The sequence below is a fragment of the Megalopta genalis genome, chromosome 1, assembly GCF_051020955.1.
Source record: "Megalopta genalis isolate 19385.01 chromosome 1, iyMegGena1_principal, whole genome shotgun sequence".
Lineage (NCBI taxonomy): Eukaryota > Metazoa > Arthropoda > Insecta > Hymenoptera > Halictidae > Megalopta > Megalopta genalis.
The window spans coordinates 2321331-2338157 of record NC_135013.1 but is presented as its reverse complement, the minus strand read 5'-3'; the positions used below and the strand labels follow the sequence as shown (position 1 = coordinate 2338157).

Here is a 16827-nt window from a genome sequence, read left to right as displayed (position 1 = left end):
AGAACATTTTCGACAAGGAAAAAGTTGCTTCAAATGACCTCGGGAATCGCCTCGTATAAAAACAAGCCGCAAGACTCGAATAATCGTATCTCCTCTTCCCAGATTGTCCATTTTTGTGCACAATCAGACCGGGAATTAGGGTGAAATTACTGCATTTAATTGACCGCAGCGATGAATTCTTGAACGACCTTGATAAATAAATGAAATCAAAAAGAACAAGGCAGTATTTCCGTCAACTGTTTTCGATACTTTTTCCAACATTTTCACCCGGGTCTCGCGGCAACAATAATCGCAGATGTCGTCGGCCGTTGCGACGCCCTTAACTCGAAGGGAAAAAGCTGTTGTTACGGCAGAGACGAAGGGCGACCATCGAACTAGAATCCCGGCTATATATTTCCGTGTCCCCATGGAGAAATATGGAGGTTGTTTAGTTTGTTCCAGCCGTAAAACCCGTTGGGAACGAGCGAACTTTTATTACGGCGACGCTGTGGAAGAAGGGATGGGGGGGGGGGCACTGGCTTCGGTCCAATCGTTTTTTTCTTTTTTCGAAAATATCACGTCGAACCCGGCGTTCCATTCTTACGTCATTTCTGCAGTCGAATGAGATATTCGTCGTGCGTCCTCCTCTTCCGCGTCTAATCGTTTGTTCAATAGATCCGTGCGTTTTTCTGCAAAATCAATGTTTCTTGAATGGACCGTCGAAAACAGAAATTCGATAAAAAAATGGATTGCTTCGTTTAATAACTTTTCTAATTAATGAACCGCTTTAATCAACCCGTTAAAGATTCGTTAATAATAAAAAGAAAGAGAATTTATTTATTACCTTTCGCTTGTTATTATTTACTACTTGTTATTATTTACTTTTGTTAGTATTTTATGCGAATTTATATCAATTAATTGTTCGAAATTCTTTTTGTCATGATAAAATTAATAAACAATTAATTGTCATATTCTCTATGGCGTATGGAAGGATACAAATATTTATAGTCTGTTTATTATTATTAATATAATATAATAATAATATAATAATATAATAATATAATATGATATAATGTAATACAATACAATATAGTATAATATAATAATAATGATATGAATATAATACAATGTAATAATAATGATATAAATATAATATAATAATAATGATATAAATACAATATAATATAAAAATAATAATATAAATATAATATAATATAACATAAATATAAATAATACAATATAATTGATTATTATAACCGATTTTTCCCCAAAAAACCCGAACAAAAGTGAAATTCTTCGGAACAGCGGGATCGACTTCGCGTCGCGTAAATCATTTTCGCAAGGCGGCCAGGTTCAACGGATAACATCATCCGATTACGGGATTGCTATTCCATCGCAGACCGACGACACTTATCGCACAGCCTATGGGAATTCGATTAAAGCAATATCCTCTAATGGTGGAATCGCATGACGCGTTCGTTTCCCTGGCGGATCGATGCATTAAGTACGTTTCCGGGGAATCCGGCCGAGATCTAATAACGTTCGACGCACCAGGGTAGCTTCCGCCCTTTTTGGACGCCCCCCCCCCCCTGCCCGGATCATCTCGATCAGCCCTCGTCAGCTGGCTGCGAACTTCGCGTATGTGTTCAGCTTTCTCGTCAGGCGACGTTACCATCTCTCCTGTTCCCGTTCCGTCGAACGATCCGCAAGAATTGTTGAACACAACTTTTTCAATCATGCGCGAGCTCGTCGACGCGGACGTGACAGCAACTTTCGCGACTCGATGCGAGAATTATTCTCCATTCTACAGAGTGTCCCAAAAATGTCTCGCAATCCGAAAGTGGTGAGTTCCTCGAGTTATTAACGAAAAGCAGTGACCAATGAGAGGCGAGCTCAGCTGGCGCGAGGTGACCGAGCCAATGAGCGGAACTGTGCTTCGCGCGCTGGTTGGCTGGGTCACCTCGCGTCAGCCGTACTCGATTTTTATTGGTCACTGTTTTTCGTTGATAACTCGTTAACGGTGCCTCGGAGAAAATTTTTGTAAAGGAAAAAGTTGCTTCAAACGATCCGAGGAACCCGCCTTTTCTGGATTGCGAGACATTTTTGGGACACCCTGTATATGGTCCTCGTTGTGAATAATTTGTACAATTTTTTAATCGAAAACAATTTTTGTTATTAAAAACAATATTTGAATTAAAAACAATCTTTGTAGTTGTAATTTTATGTAATTTCTGGGTAATTGAATGTAATTGAATTGTAATTGAATTACAATTGAATTGTAACAGATGCGTTGCTCGCGAAAAATATTACAATGACACTATTTCATAAAATTTCATAAAGTTTATAAAATCTAATAATTTTCTTAATAATATTTTTTAATAACTCTTTTAATAATCTTATAAAATTATATAATAACTGGACCGCGGATTTAATGCATATATGGAAGAAAAACGGATACGAGAAGTACAAAAAAGGGCGTGTAATAAAAAAGAGACTAAGAACGTCGTGTCGCGTCGACCCCAGCTTTGCAAAATTATTTAAGGGAGCACGAAATTAGCGCTTGACTCCTGCGCCCCACGATCGATGTGGACGACTTTTATTTCGCGCAAAGATCCGCAGACTAGCGATAACCATGCAAAATATGTAAAACAACTGCTTTCAGTATTCCGTGAATTTCCAGCGTTAACGCATCTCTCGACGATTTTATTTGCATATCGCACCGCCGCGGCGACCCCGGCGTACACGTTGCTTTCGTAAAAAATTATAGCGCCGGCCGGAGGGGTCGCAAGGGGTTGCAAGGTCGAACGAAGTACGATCAGGTCGAAGTTCCCAGTGAAACTTGCTCGAAGATTACACGGATCCGCTTCCTCGTTCGTAAGACGGATAAAGTCGTCGGAGTTGTCGAGGCTTTTCGCGGAGTTATGGTAAATTAGGGGGAACACGGGAATTAGGTGCAACCGATACTCCCGTTAAAAGGATATCGATGTACGGCGGGGGTGGACGCGGGAGTTAGGGGAGCTTCGTAGGGAAAATAGGAAGCGAACGAGATGGAACGCGGAGAGCATCTACAAGGGAAACGCCTTTACACGTCGTTTTTGAAGGATTGCAGAAGGATGAGGTGGCATACATGGCACCGTTGTCGCGTTATGGAAATCTAAATGGCCTCCGGCGCGCATACAGGGTGTCCCAAAACAGTTATTTCATTTTTATTCCCTATTACGGTATTCCGGGAAACGGGAGATTCCTGAGGTCATTTGAAGCAACTTTTTCCTTTGCAAAAATCTTCTACGAGGCCTCGTTTATGAGTTATTAACGAAAAACGCTAGCCAATGGGAGATCGCGAATGGCTGACGCCCCGCCCCGGGGCTACCGCCGCTGCATCGGACGGCCGGCGCAACGACCGCACTCGTTCTCCGATTGGTCCGTGTTTTTCGTTAATAACTCGTAAACGAAGCCTCGTAGAAGATTTTCGCAAAGGAAAAAGTTGCTTCAAATCATCTCAGGAATCTCCCGTTTCACGGAAATACTATAATTTTGGGACACCCTGTACACGCACCGCTATGGTCTCCGATGCGGCGTGGATAGGGGAGAATGGACGGTCGGCGCTCGATAACGCTTACAAAAGAACGCTGCTCAAGTTTTCTCGATTCACCGTCGGATTCCTCTGACAGCGACGAGGACGCGCGTTGCTCGAAGATTCGTGTTCGTAAGGATCTTTTCGGATTCCGCGTTTCGCTGTGACATTGGCAAATTTTCAAGGTCCCGGGTTTAACGAGCTTGGACTTGATTCAATTCTTTCGGCCAATCCTTGACGAGGCATCCTGTGAATGCAATAATATTTCTTGCTGATCAGATTCTTCCAATTTTAATATCTGGCGAGATATAAGATTACATATAAAGTGAAGAAATGTGAAATAAAAGAAAAATAATTCTGAAACTATGAAGAAAATTATTTAAAATTTTGTCGGGTTTGTTAGGTTAAGGATGGGAAATCCTTGTATGGTTCTATTCCTGGCAATAAGTATTATTATATAATACTTATATTATATATATATATACTTATATATATATTATACTTATAAACCTATATATAAATATATAAGTATTAATATAATATATAATATATTATATATAATTATATGTTATAAATTATTATTATCAATTATATTTTATATGTTATTAATATATATTATTATATATTATATGTCCTGTTTTCTTTTTTTTCCTTTTTTAAATTAATTGTAGGGAAAATGGTTTCTGGTATCGTGTCATCGTTGTGGAATTCGGTGAGGTTATTTAGGCTTAATTTGTTCGCGTCATGCTTCGGGAATTTTTCGAAATTTTCGGTGACAGTGATCGACAAGTCATCAATATGCGATCTTTCCTGGCCGTGACGTGATTAATGTTGTTGAGTCCGTTACTTAGTTATTCATCCATCATTCTGTGTGATAAATGTTGTTTACACTGGGCCTGCTAAGAAATGATTGACCATCCTGTTTATCAATCGCTGGTGCTGTTGACTTTCAGATAGATATCTTCGTGCCTTTCTCTTCTCTCGCTCTCTCTCTCTCTCTCTCTCTCTCTCTTGCTCTCTGTCCCTCTCTCTCTCTTTCTTTCCTTCTTTCTCAATCTCTTTTTCTCTTCTCTCTCTTTCTCTCACTCTTTTCCGCTTTTCTCTCTTTCTCTCTCTCTTTCTCTCTCTCTCTCTCTCTCTCTCTCTCTCTCTTATTATTCCACTAAAAATATCTCAATACTAAAAATATTTTATGTTAGTTTTAACATTAATAAATCAAAAAAAATTTATAGTGGTACCTTCAGTGCTATAAAAGTTCGTATACAGGGTGTCCCAAAAATGTCTCGCAATCCGGAAATGGCGGGTTCCTCGGATCATTAGAAGCAACTTCTTCCTTTACAAAAATTTTCTCCGAGGCACCGTTAACGAGTTATCAACGAAAAACAGTGACCACTAAGAATCGAGTACTGCTGATGCGAGGCGGCCCAACCGACCGGCGCACGAAGCCCAGTTCCGCTCATTGGCTCGGTCGCCTCGCGCCAGCCGAGCTCGCCTCTCATTGGTCACTATTTTTCGTTAATAACTCGTTAACGGTGCCTCGGAGAAAATTTTTGTAAAGGAAAAAGTTGCTTCCAATAACCCGAGGAACCCGCCACTTTCGGATAGCGAGACATTTTTCGGACATCCTGTATATTGTCCTTACTTGCATAAAAATGTGTATTATTGTCTTCAGTAGTACAAAAGTTCACATTATCGTCTCAACAATTAATTCATATTATAATACGAATATAAAATTTTATATTATTTTCACTCGTACAAAAGTTTTCTATCATTGTTATACAATTATTAGTTATTATATTATTTTATTATTATTATTATTATTATTTCCAGTCGTAAAATGATTTGCACCGCCATTATGTTATTTATTTCCGTCTTAATTACCATCGGGCCGCCGAAGTACGCGGCATTCTCAGATCGTTTCAAACAGCGTTAAACGAAAGTCCGGACTTCCATCGGAGCATTATTACTTGATCGCTTGAACATTTCCGAACTGATGCGCGCGCGAAGGGACCGCAGTTCCGCGGAAGTATTTTTAAAATTATGCACGCAAGAAGTGTCTCGGTTATCGGCTGAACGAACACGGAACAGCGGAGCGTGGGTGTAACGCGATTATTAAAATGAAGTAAAAATCACGCGGAGCGGCTGGAAGAACGGTGAAACGACAAGGTGACGGGGCGACGGATGGCGCGAGGGGCGGGGCAGGAGGAGGAGGAAAAAAAGAAGAAAAGAAGCGCGCAGCCTCTATCGCTCTAATCATTCCGCAGGACGTCGTAAATGTGCCGGCTCGATGCCGGAAGTAAGACCTACATCCACGTAGCAATTTCCTAAATACATAGGGGAACGCTGTTCCGAGCCGTGTCATGCGCGCGCGTGTGCATGCCGAAGCTTTGTTAAAACGTCCTACTTCCATGAAAAGTTTCCTTTATTTTTCTCCTAGCTCGCCCTCACGGCGTAGCATAACCAGGATCGTTGCAATGATTTCGTTGGCCAGGTTATGAAAGAATAGGGTCGGTCCATCGGCGGTTTTTATTTCGATTGATATCCGATCGCTTCGGCTTTCTTCTCTGTTGTGTGGAATAATAAGAATTATATTTATATTGTATAAGTAACAATTATATATATATATATATATATATATATAACAGTTATATAACATAATATATTTAATATAATTTATAACAGTTATAATAGTATACAATATATTTAATATACTTTATAATCGTTATAACAATATTTAATATATTTAATATAATTTATAACAGTTATAATAATATATAATATATTTAATATAATTTATAACCTTTATAGTAATATTTAATATATTTAATATAATTAATAACAGTTATAATAACATATAATATATTTAATATAATTTATAACAGTTATAATAGTATATAATATATTTAATATACTTTATAATCGTTATAATTATACTTAACATATTTAATATAACGGTTAATTATAACGATTATAGCAATATTTATTATAATTAATATATATATGACAGTTATAATAATATATATTATATATAATATAATTTATAACAGTTATAATAATATATAATATATTTAATACATTTGATACAATTAATAACAGTTATATTTATATTATATGTATATATTAATAGTTATATTTATTTTATACAGGGTGTCCTAAAAGTATATCATCTCTGGGAAATGAGGGGTTCCTGAGATCATTTGAAGCAACTTTTTCCTTTACAAAAATTGTCTCCGAGGCATCGTTAACGAGTTATTAACGAAAAACCGTGTGACCAATGAGAGGCGAGCTCGGCTGTCGCGCGGCGGCCGAGCGGTCAAAGCCCAGTTCCGCTCATTGGCTCGGGCGCCACGTGCCAGCTAATCTCGCCTTCCAATTGGATGAGGGTTTTTCGTTAATAACTCGCGCGTAAACGATGCCTCGTAGAAAATTTTTGCAAAGGAAAAAGTTACTCCAAATCACCTCAGGAACCCGTCCTTTCCCGGAAGTAACATAATTTTGAGACTCTCTGTTTATATTAATAATAATTATATATATAATAATATAATAATATAATATAATATAATAATATAATATATATAATAATATAATAATAATATATATAATTATTTATATATATATATATATATATATATATATTTATATATATATAATTATTATTAATATAAACAGAGAGTCTCAAAATTATGTTACTTCCGGGAAAGGACGGGTTCCTGAGGTGATTTGGAGTAACTTATTATATATGTTTAAAATAAAATATATATTATAATATATATATTACATTGTGTGTAAAATAAAATATGTATAATATTATATATATATTATATATATAATATAAAATAAATATTAGAAAACTTGCTAGGCAATTATTACGGAAAAATTTAAATCAAAATTTAGATCAGGATTTAACTCGGAATTAAAATCGCCGAACTCACGGAACGAACTAATATTCGCGTCGAAACCGTTTCCCCGGCGAACCATCGGAACGACATAAATCTTGAATATAATTCGTTCGCCATAGAAGCGGATTAAACGCCGGAACGGGATTTACAATTGTTGGGTACGCAGGGAAGAAAAGCTCTGCCGGCGCTAAGAATAAATCTGTCCGAGGGACACTGATTGCTTCTGTTCTAAAACTTGATCGAAGTGGCTTGATCACCAGGCCGGTAATTACGTCCCTTCGACGAAGAGATTGTAATGGCCTCATTGGAGGGATTATAGGCTGAAGCAGCTTTCCCGCGTTCGTAGAAATCGATCACCTCCCTAACGTTATTATACATATACCGTACACGCTCGCACACACAAAACACATACACACGTATATACATACATGTTTACATACATGTAACGCGTACAGGGACAGCCGTCGTTCCCGGTCAATTTCCTCGTTGTAAGGTTAAAGACCTTAAAACGACCCAGAAGAACGTCTTGGTCGCTCTTTCGCCAGGCCTCGATAAAGTTAATGCCACTTTTTACGTGTGCCACCGCGGAATTTATCGGATGCAATAATTTTCCGAAAAAATCCCTCCGATATCGCAGATTCCAATCAATAAGCATTGAAGAAAAAAAACTTCCTTTCATGATGGATTAGAGAGGACGAACGTTGATTTTTAATCGGATCATACTATGGCCGACAGATAGCTTTCGCGAGCATTATTGGTAAATATGATAGGCTTCTAGAAAATTGTTTGGTATCACGAGTACTTTAGAACTTCTACAATAGTTCGCACATTTCATACATTTAGAAATCACGTGATAAACAAATTAGTATGTTATTAGTTTTATAATTTGTTTACTTTTCTCCTTAGCTTCTTGGGCAATGTTAATATAAATTAACGTATACAAAAGAGTTCCTGAAATTACGAGTATCGGCGCGACTGGAACTAAAATTATAAAATTTGCTATTACAAATTATATTATATTAAACTATATGTCGGTATTAAATATTATATATAAATATAATATAATATATATAATATTACGTGGCCTCCGAATTAATTGCCTTCGAATCGTGTCACGTGGCCTCTGAATTAATTGCCTTCGAATCGTGTCACGTGGCCTCTGAATTAATTGCCTTCGAATCGTGTCACGTGGCCCCCGAATTAATTGCCTTCGAATCGTGCCACGTGGCCTCCGAATTGCCTTCGAATAGTGTCACGTTGCCTCGGAATTTCCTTCGAATAGTGTCACGTGGCCCCTGAATCGCCCTCGAATCGTGACAAAAAATTAGAAATAAAAAAGGTTAAGCCATCGTTTTCATTATTCACGGACTTTTCGATAATAAATTTTTCTACCGAACAATTATAGAAACAATCAAGCTCATTAATATAGAAATAACGAGGTTTCCGGCTGAAACAATGACAACGTTATCACATAAAATTATTTCGACAACGATACGGACTCGTCTGCCAATCGTATTATTCGCTTTAATCGGAAGCGAAAAAAAAGTTCATGGCAAGTGAACGGGATTAATCGTTTCCAATCGAGTTTTTGCGACGCTTCTTTCACGGTTGCAAGAAGAGATTGATGGTTCCGGCAGGATCTCGGTCGTCCCGCAGGTGTCGAAGCGCGTTCATCGAGTTGCCAAACTTCGGTTTCGAGATTTACTTGAGCTAACGAGTTCGAGGAGAAGCTCGCCGCCGTTGACGTTGCCCCCAAGGATCGTCAATTTATAGGACGCGATCAATTTATGCTCCTGTTTATCGAACTTTCGGCGGCCAGGCTCTCCTCTCCCGGTTCATCGATCCACGCGTCGCTCTTCTCGACGAGCTCGCGGACCAAAGGATTTCGGTTTCCTGGTCGCTGAGTGCATCGACGTCGTGTTTGCTCGAACAGCGTCGTAATTAGACTGCGAAACCGTGTGCGCGAATTAATAAAACGCGACCGGCTCGACGACGTTGGACAACGTTTCCTTTTTATCTTTCTCAGCCGGTGAGGAGGATATATATATATTCGAAGGCAATTCGGGGCCACGTGACGCAATTCGAAGACAATTAATTCGGAGGCCACGCGACACTATTTGGAGGCAATTCAGGGACCACGTGACGCGATTCGAAGGCAATTAATTCGGAGGTCATGTGACATGATTCGAAGACAATTAATTCGGAGGCTATGTGACACGATTCGAGGACAATTCGGAGGCCACATGACACGATTCGGAGGCAATTCAGTGGTCATTTGACACGATTCGAAGACAATTTGGAGATCACGTGACTCGATTCGAAGACAATTTAGAGACCACGTGACACTATTCGAAGGCAATTCCGAGGCCATGTGAGACAATTTATAGGTAATTCTGAGGTTACGTGACACTATTCGAAAGCAATTAATTCGGTGGCTACGTGATACGATTCAAAGACAATTCGAAGGCCACGTGACACGATTCAAAGGCAATTCGAAGGCCACGTGACACGATTCAAAGGCAATTCGAAGGCCACGTGACAAGATTCAAAGGTAATTCGGAGGCCACGTGACACGATTTGAAGGCAATTCGGAGACAAGACCCAAGCATTTCATTTTGTATCGTCTTCCTATTGAATTCGCGTCGCGATCCTTATCATCGACGTGACAATAAATTACATAGGCGTGGGACTATCAGGGACAAAGACAGAGAAATCTACAGCAACCTGAAATTTGGCATTTCCGGGAGAAATTACTGTATTTCGCAAAATTTAGCCATCAAAAGAGAAATCAAATGTAAAACATTTCAAATATCAAACTTACTAAATCAAATTTACTAAATTCTCCCAAATGGTCCCACAGCTTCTAAACAAAAATAGACAATTTTTTAAAGAGGTAACACGATTATTTGAGCCTGGCACCACCTCGCTTTTTTAATTGTTCGCAATCATCGACCATAAAAGCGACCAGCGTGGCTCGAATAATCGTACCTCCGCTTCCCAAATTGTCCATTTTCGTTTCCAGTTTCGTTTCCAATCAATCAGAAAGAATTCGCTTGTATCGTGCAAAGGCGGACCAAAGAATTAGAGTCGCATAAAGGAGCCTCTCCTGTTAGACCCGCATTTGCCAAGCCTTATCTGTCGATACTCTATTTGTACTTTCACGACTACGGCTTCTTTGCGGAGGTCCTTTATCACCGAGATCCCGTCGATAGGACCCTTCTTTATCTTCGCGACTGCACTCTGCTTGGAGTCCTTTATCTCCCGAGATCCCGTCGATAGGACTTTTCTGGAACAAGGTCACGGTTTCGCGATTCATGCGGTCCGTGGTGGCGTCCGTTTAGCAGACTCCTTCGGTTCGCCGCGCTGATTTATCGCGTCCTCCGAGTCGAGGCACTTCGCCGCTTCTCGCCCCCTTTTAGATAGTAGATGCTCTCTAATTGGCGCTCAGATTGTACACAAAAATGGTCTGTCTATTTGGGAAGAGCAGATACGTTGTTGACAATCGGTAATTATAATAAAAAGGAGCCGCAAGAATAATCGGACGATCGTATCGCTTCGTCGCAAATTGTCCATTTTTATGCGCAATCTGAGTGCGAATTAGGGAAACTAAGCTACTAAAATGGTTGACGACGTGATCAGAGTGAACCGTGATCGGTCCACGCTTTTTCAATACAATTGAAAGCATGACGGGATTCTTTTTTATTTGAAATATATTACCGTCGGAACGATTTACCCCCGGAACTTCTAGTTCCGGTCTCCCCTATGGTAGAAATGTTTGCACGATCGTTTCGTTTTGCTTTTCCATCCTTACAAATCTTCCCCTTTGTTTTATTTCTTTCTCTTCCCTATATTATCTTAGCACTATCTTGATCTCTTTTACTGTATTTTCATCGCTGTCTCGCTCTTACTCTCTCTCTCTCTCTCTCTCTCTCTCTCTCTCTCTCTCTTACTCTCTCTATTTCTCTTTCTTTCTCTTTTTCTCTCTCTCTCTCTCTCTCTTACTCTCTCTATTTCTCTTTCTTTCTCTTTTTCTCTCTCTCTCTCTCTCTCTTACTCTCTCTTTCTCTCTCTTTCTCTCTCTCCCTCTCTCTCTCTCTCTTTTCTCTTTCTATTCTCCCTTCTCTCTCTTACTGTATTTTTTGTCGCGATGTCTCTCTCTCTCTCTCTCTCTCTAACTCTTTCTCTCTCTTGTTCTCTCTTTCCCTTACTCTCCCTCTTTTTCTCTCTCTTACTCTCTCTTTCTCTTTCTTCCTCTATCTTACTGTATTTTCTTCGCTATCTTTCCCTCTCTCTTTCTCTCTCTTACTCTATTTTTGCCTCGCTGTCTCCCGCTCTCTCTCTTTCTCTCTTTTTCTCCCTGTCTTTTTTACGCTATTTTGCTCGTTGTCTCCCTCTTACTCTTTCGCTCTCTCTCTTTCTCTCTCTTACTCTATTTTTTCTCGATTTCTGTCTCTCTTTCTCTTTTTCTCTATTTTTTCTCAATGTTTGTCTCTCTCTCTCTCTTACTCTATTTTTTCTTGCTGTCTCTCTTACTCTATCGATACTCCCGTCGATAGGACTTTTCTGGAACAAGGTCACGGTTTCGCGATTCATGCGGTTCGTGGTGGCATCCGTTTAGCAGACTCCTTCGGCTCGCGGCGCTGATTTATCGCGTCCTCCGCATCGCGGCACTCGCTTCTCTCCCCCTTTTCACGCCCAGCTTCCCAGCTTAGCCGAACCCTCGCCTTAAGGGCGAAGCTCGTCAATTATCGCTCGTCCTGGCCAGGACGCGGTCCCTCGATTCGACGTCAATGGAACGAGATTGTACGTACACTACGCGAACGGAGGATCGTTCTGTTCTCGATCTTCTGCTGGAATTGTCTTTGACCGTAGGTGGAATCGAAGGCAACAAGTTCGTTGATTTTATTGGCATAACGGTGGATGGCTACGTTGAAGTCGAAGAAGTATAGTGAAGGGGAAATTAGAATTTAACATTGAAATTGTCAAGTACGTTGGACTTTGAACTTGTAGTAGCAGAGAGATAAATTGCAAAGTTATTAATTTAACATTGAAATTATGAAGTATGTTGAACTTTGAGAGTACAGAGTAGAGAGAGAGAGAGAGAGAGAGAGAGAGAGAGAGAGAGAGAGAGAGTGAGTAGAGAGAGTAGAGAGACAAATTGCAAAGTTATTAATTTAACATTGAAATTATAAAGTATGTTGAACTTTGAACTTGTAGTAGTAGAGAGACAAATTGCAAAGTACAGTAAATTGTTAATTTACAGTAATAATTAGTAATTTAAACAAAAAGTGGATTATTCGAGCCTTGCAACTCGTTTTTATAGTTGTTGACAATCGGTGACTGTAAAAATGAGCGCGGCGAGGTTCGAATAATCGTATTTGCTTTTCCCAAATCGCCCATTTGCGTTTCAAAGCTGTGTGCGCGAATTAGAGAGAATTTACTGTATGTTGAATTTTGGATTTATAGTAGAGAGACGAATTGCAGGGTATGTTGAACTTCGTATTTACAGCAGGGATTTCCAAGGTACGTTGTGCTTGAAGTTGAAACTGGGTCTGTTTTAATTGGGATTGGGATCGAAACAAACGTATGCCCACGTCAAAGTTGAAATTGAGATTGGAATTGAAATAGAAACGGACGTCCACGTTAAAGGTCACATTTAAATTGAAATTGAAACAGAAAAGTATGTCCACGTTAAAGGTCACATTTAAATTGAAATTGAAACAGAAAAGTATGTCCACGTTAAAGGTCACATTTAAATTGAAATTGAAACAGAAAAGTATGTCCACGTTAAAGGTCACATTTAGATTGAAATTGAAACAGATAAGTATGTCCACGTTAAAGGTCACATTTAAATTGAAATTGAAACAGAAAAGTATGTTCCACGTTAAAGGTCACATTTAAATCGAAATTGAAACAGAAAAGTATGTCCACATTAAAGGTCACATTTAAATTGAAATTGAAACAGAAAAATATATCCACGTCAAAGGTCAAATTGCGATTCGAATTGGAATAGAAACAGATGTCTGCGTCAAAGTTTCAATCGAAATTGGAATTGAAACAGAAACGGACGTCCGCGTCAAAGTTCAAACTGAAATTGAAATTGGCACAGAAAAGTGTGTTAATGTCGTCAAGGTTCAAATTCAGATTAAAATCGAAACAGAAACGGATGTCCGCGTCAAAGTTCTCATTGAGATTGAAATTGGAACAGAAAAGTGTGTCAGTGTCGTCAAAGTTCAAATTCATATTGGAATTGCAACAGAAAAGTTCGTCGAAGTCGAACTTTAAGTTAGGATTGAAATGGCGAAGTTACTGGAATTCGAATGAAAGATGTAACTGACATTTAAATAGCTATGTACTGAAATGTATCTATTGAAATTAAAATTAAAGCTACGCTCGCGTTACATTGAAAAGTGGGACGAGATTAAAGTTGAAATTCCAAATCGGTATCTCGCGAAAAGTTTGTCGAAATTAATATTAAAGTTTCAATTGGCATCTCGCGAAAAGCTCGTCGAAATAAATATTAAAATTACAATTGGTATCTCGTGAAAAGATCGTCGAAATTAACATTAAAATTACAATTGGTATTTCGTGAAAAGCTCGTCGAAATTAATATTAAAATCACGATTGTTCTTTCGCGAAAAGCTCGCCGAAATTAATATTAGAATAACAATTGGTATCTCGTAAAAAGATCGTCGAAATTAATATTAAAATTACAATTATTATCTTGTGAAAAGTTCGTCGAAATTAATATTAAAATTACAATTGTTATCTCGTGGAAGGTTTCTTGAAATTAAATTTAGAATAACAATTGGCACCTCTTAAAAAGATCGTCGAAATTAATATTAAAATTACAATTGGTATTTCGTGAAAAGCTCGTCGAAATTAATATTAAAATCACGATTGTTCTTTCGCGAAAAGCTCGTCGAAATTAATATTAGAATAACAATTGGTATCTCGTAAAAAGATCGTCGAAATTAATATTAAAATTACAATTGGTATTTGATAAAAAGATCGTCGAAATTAATATTAAAATTACAATTATTATCTGGTGAAAAAATCGTCGAAAATAATATCAAATTTACAATTTATATTTCGTGAAAAGCTCGTCGAAACTAATATTAAAATTATAATTATTATCTCGCAAAAAGTTCGTCATAATTAATATTAAAATAACAATCGAGAAGACTAGAATTATAATTAATGTTGCAACTGGTATTTTCCTCATTGCAAAAAAGAACGAGTATTATCGTTTACCAACACCTGTGCTGTTTACTAATAAACTTCATCCTCAAGGTCAATTATTAAAATAACATTATCATTTATTTCACTAACATCGTTCCAACATTTCGCAACGCACAGATTACATTTTAAGTCGCAACTCTGACATCGATTACCCTTGAAACCGCGATTGATCCCTGGAAAATTAAAGTCCGCCGAAATTAATCTTAAACCTACAATCAGCACCACAAAAAGCCGTGCCGAAATTAAAATACAAAAATTCCGATAAATGCCTGTGGAAAAATGCGGCGAAATTGAAGCGCAACCTAGAATTACGAGATCGGAAAACCTGGCGAAACGAGAGCGCAAGATTATTCGCGACAGAAATTGGTAGGCGTGTCGATGTCGACCATGAAATTATAATTAAACGAGCGGACGGTTGTCGAAACAAAAATTCCAGAGAACAGCCGGGTGGAGGAGAGATCCAGACTGAACCTGAACGGGAGCCGTCAGCTCTCGAAAAGCGCCACGGAGCTCCGGAACAACGACAACGGTTCGCCGTCACGACGCGGTGAACAGGCCGACTCCGGGGGCGCCCATCAGCACCGTCATCATCGTCACGCCACCTCGGTGGCGCAGCGAACGCACACCTTCTTCGCCACTTTGAAGAGCCGGTGGGCCCGCAGCCGCAGCAAAGAGAGGAAGAAATCGAAGGATGCCGGCAGCTCGCACCAGGACGCCGCCTACAAGGGCGTCGAGTCCGATTACGCCGCGGATTACTCCTCCGAGCACAGCAAGAGCTCCTCGGCCACGCAGAGCCCTGCCAGGCACTGTCTCAATCATCCAGGTAGGTCATATTTCGCCTTATCTGCTCGCGGGACTTTTTTCGAAGCTCGTAGAACGAGTTTGTCGACCGCTGTGCCCGTTAAAGCGACGCACAGTAGTCGATTTCCATATCAAAAGTGGAATGAAATATATGACAACTAAAATTGTATAGGATGTTCCAGAGTTATAGTATTTTAGGGAAGTGAGAGATTCCTGCGATCATTTGAAGCAACTTTTTCCTTTGCGAAAATCTTCTACGACGCTTCGTTTACGAGTTATTAATGTAAAACGCTGGCCAATGAGAGGCGAGAGCTCGGCTGACGCCCCGCCCTTGCGTCACACGGCCGGCGCGACGCGGCGGCGGCCGCGAGGACGGAGCGCCGCGAGGGACGGAACACCGCGAGGGCGGAGCGCCGCGAGGATGGAGCACCGCGAGGACGAAGCGTCGCGAGGACGGAGCGCCGCGATTTTTCGTTGATAACTCGCAAACGAAGCCTCGCAGAATATTTTGGCAAAGGAAAAAGTTGCTTCAAATGACCTCAGGAACACTTCATTTCTTGGAGAAACCATAATTTTGGTACACCGTGTATATATTTGAGCTCTATATTTTGTTATTTTATATTACTGGTAACATATATTTCGGTTTTTATTGGGATAGAACAATGAAAAGAAAATGCAGGCGTGCTCGCCTAACGACTGCCACTTTCTCCGCTTCTGATAGCCTTTTAATTTTCCTCCTCGGGAAATTAAACTCGAATTAGCGCGATCGATCGCGGCGCGTCGGGAATCGATCAAACGTTGGAAGAAAGTGTTCCAAACTCGGCTCAGGTCGACGGGGGAACGGCGCGAAGTTTCACGGACGGCAACTTTGAAATTTGTCGGGGTCAGGTGTTTTCCCTGTAGGACGGACCGCTCCGATGCGATATTTTTACGCGGTGGCTGCGCCGCGTTCCTGCAAAGTTACGCGAAACTCTCCGCTCCAACGCGAATGCACGCGAAGAGAAGTTCGCGGCGAGTTCCGCGCCGTTTTGCGGTTTCAATCTGTTCGAACGCGCTTCCCGGCCGACCGTCGGACTACGGATTCGTCGGATTTGTGAATCGCGTCGAGAAAGCGAAGGCGGACGACATGCGATTGTATTTAAAACGCGCACGGAATTTCGGGCCGGTGTTCGGTTACTGAACGCCGGATTTTTATGCGGAAGAAAAATCGTCGAAATTGATCGCGAGACGCGTAAGACGGATTTGAGATTATTTATCTTCGCGGTAAAAATGTATTTAATCGACGTTGATCGATCGAATGAAAAAAATTTTCATTACAAATAATTCCGATCA

General features: G+C 39.8%; 1 protein-coding gene across 2 annotated transcripts in view; it reads left to right on the top strand.

The window, feature by feature from the left end:
* Positions 1-16827, top strand: part of Mctp (multiple C2 domain and transmembrane region protein) — a 95241-nt gene that overhangs the window by 21286 nt on the left and 57128 nt on the right. For both annotated transcript variants that reach the window (XM_076518658.1, XM_076518668.1), the window contains exon 3: positions 15131-15517. In XM_076518658.1, the coding sequence (XP_076374773.1) occupies positions 15131-15517 (387 nt within the window). The remainder of the gene's footprint in view (positions 1-15130; positions 15518-16827) is intronic.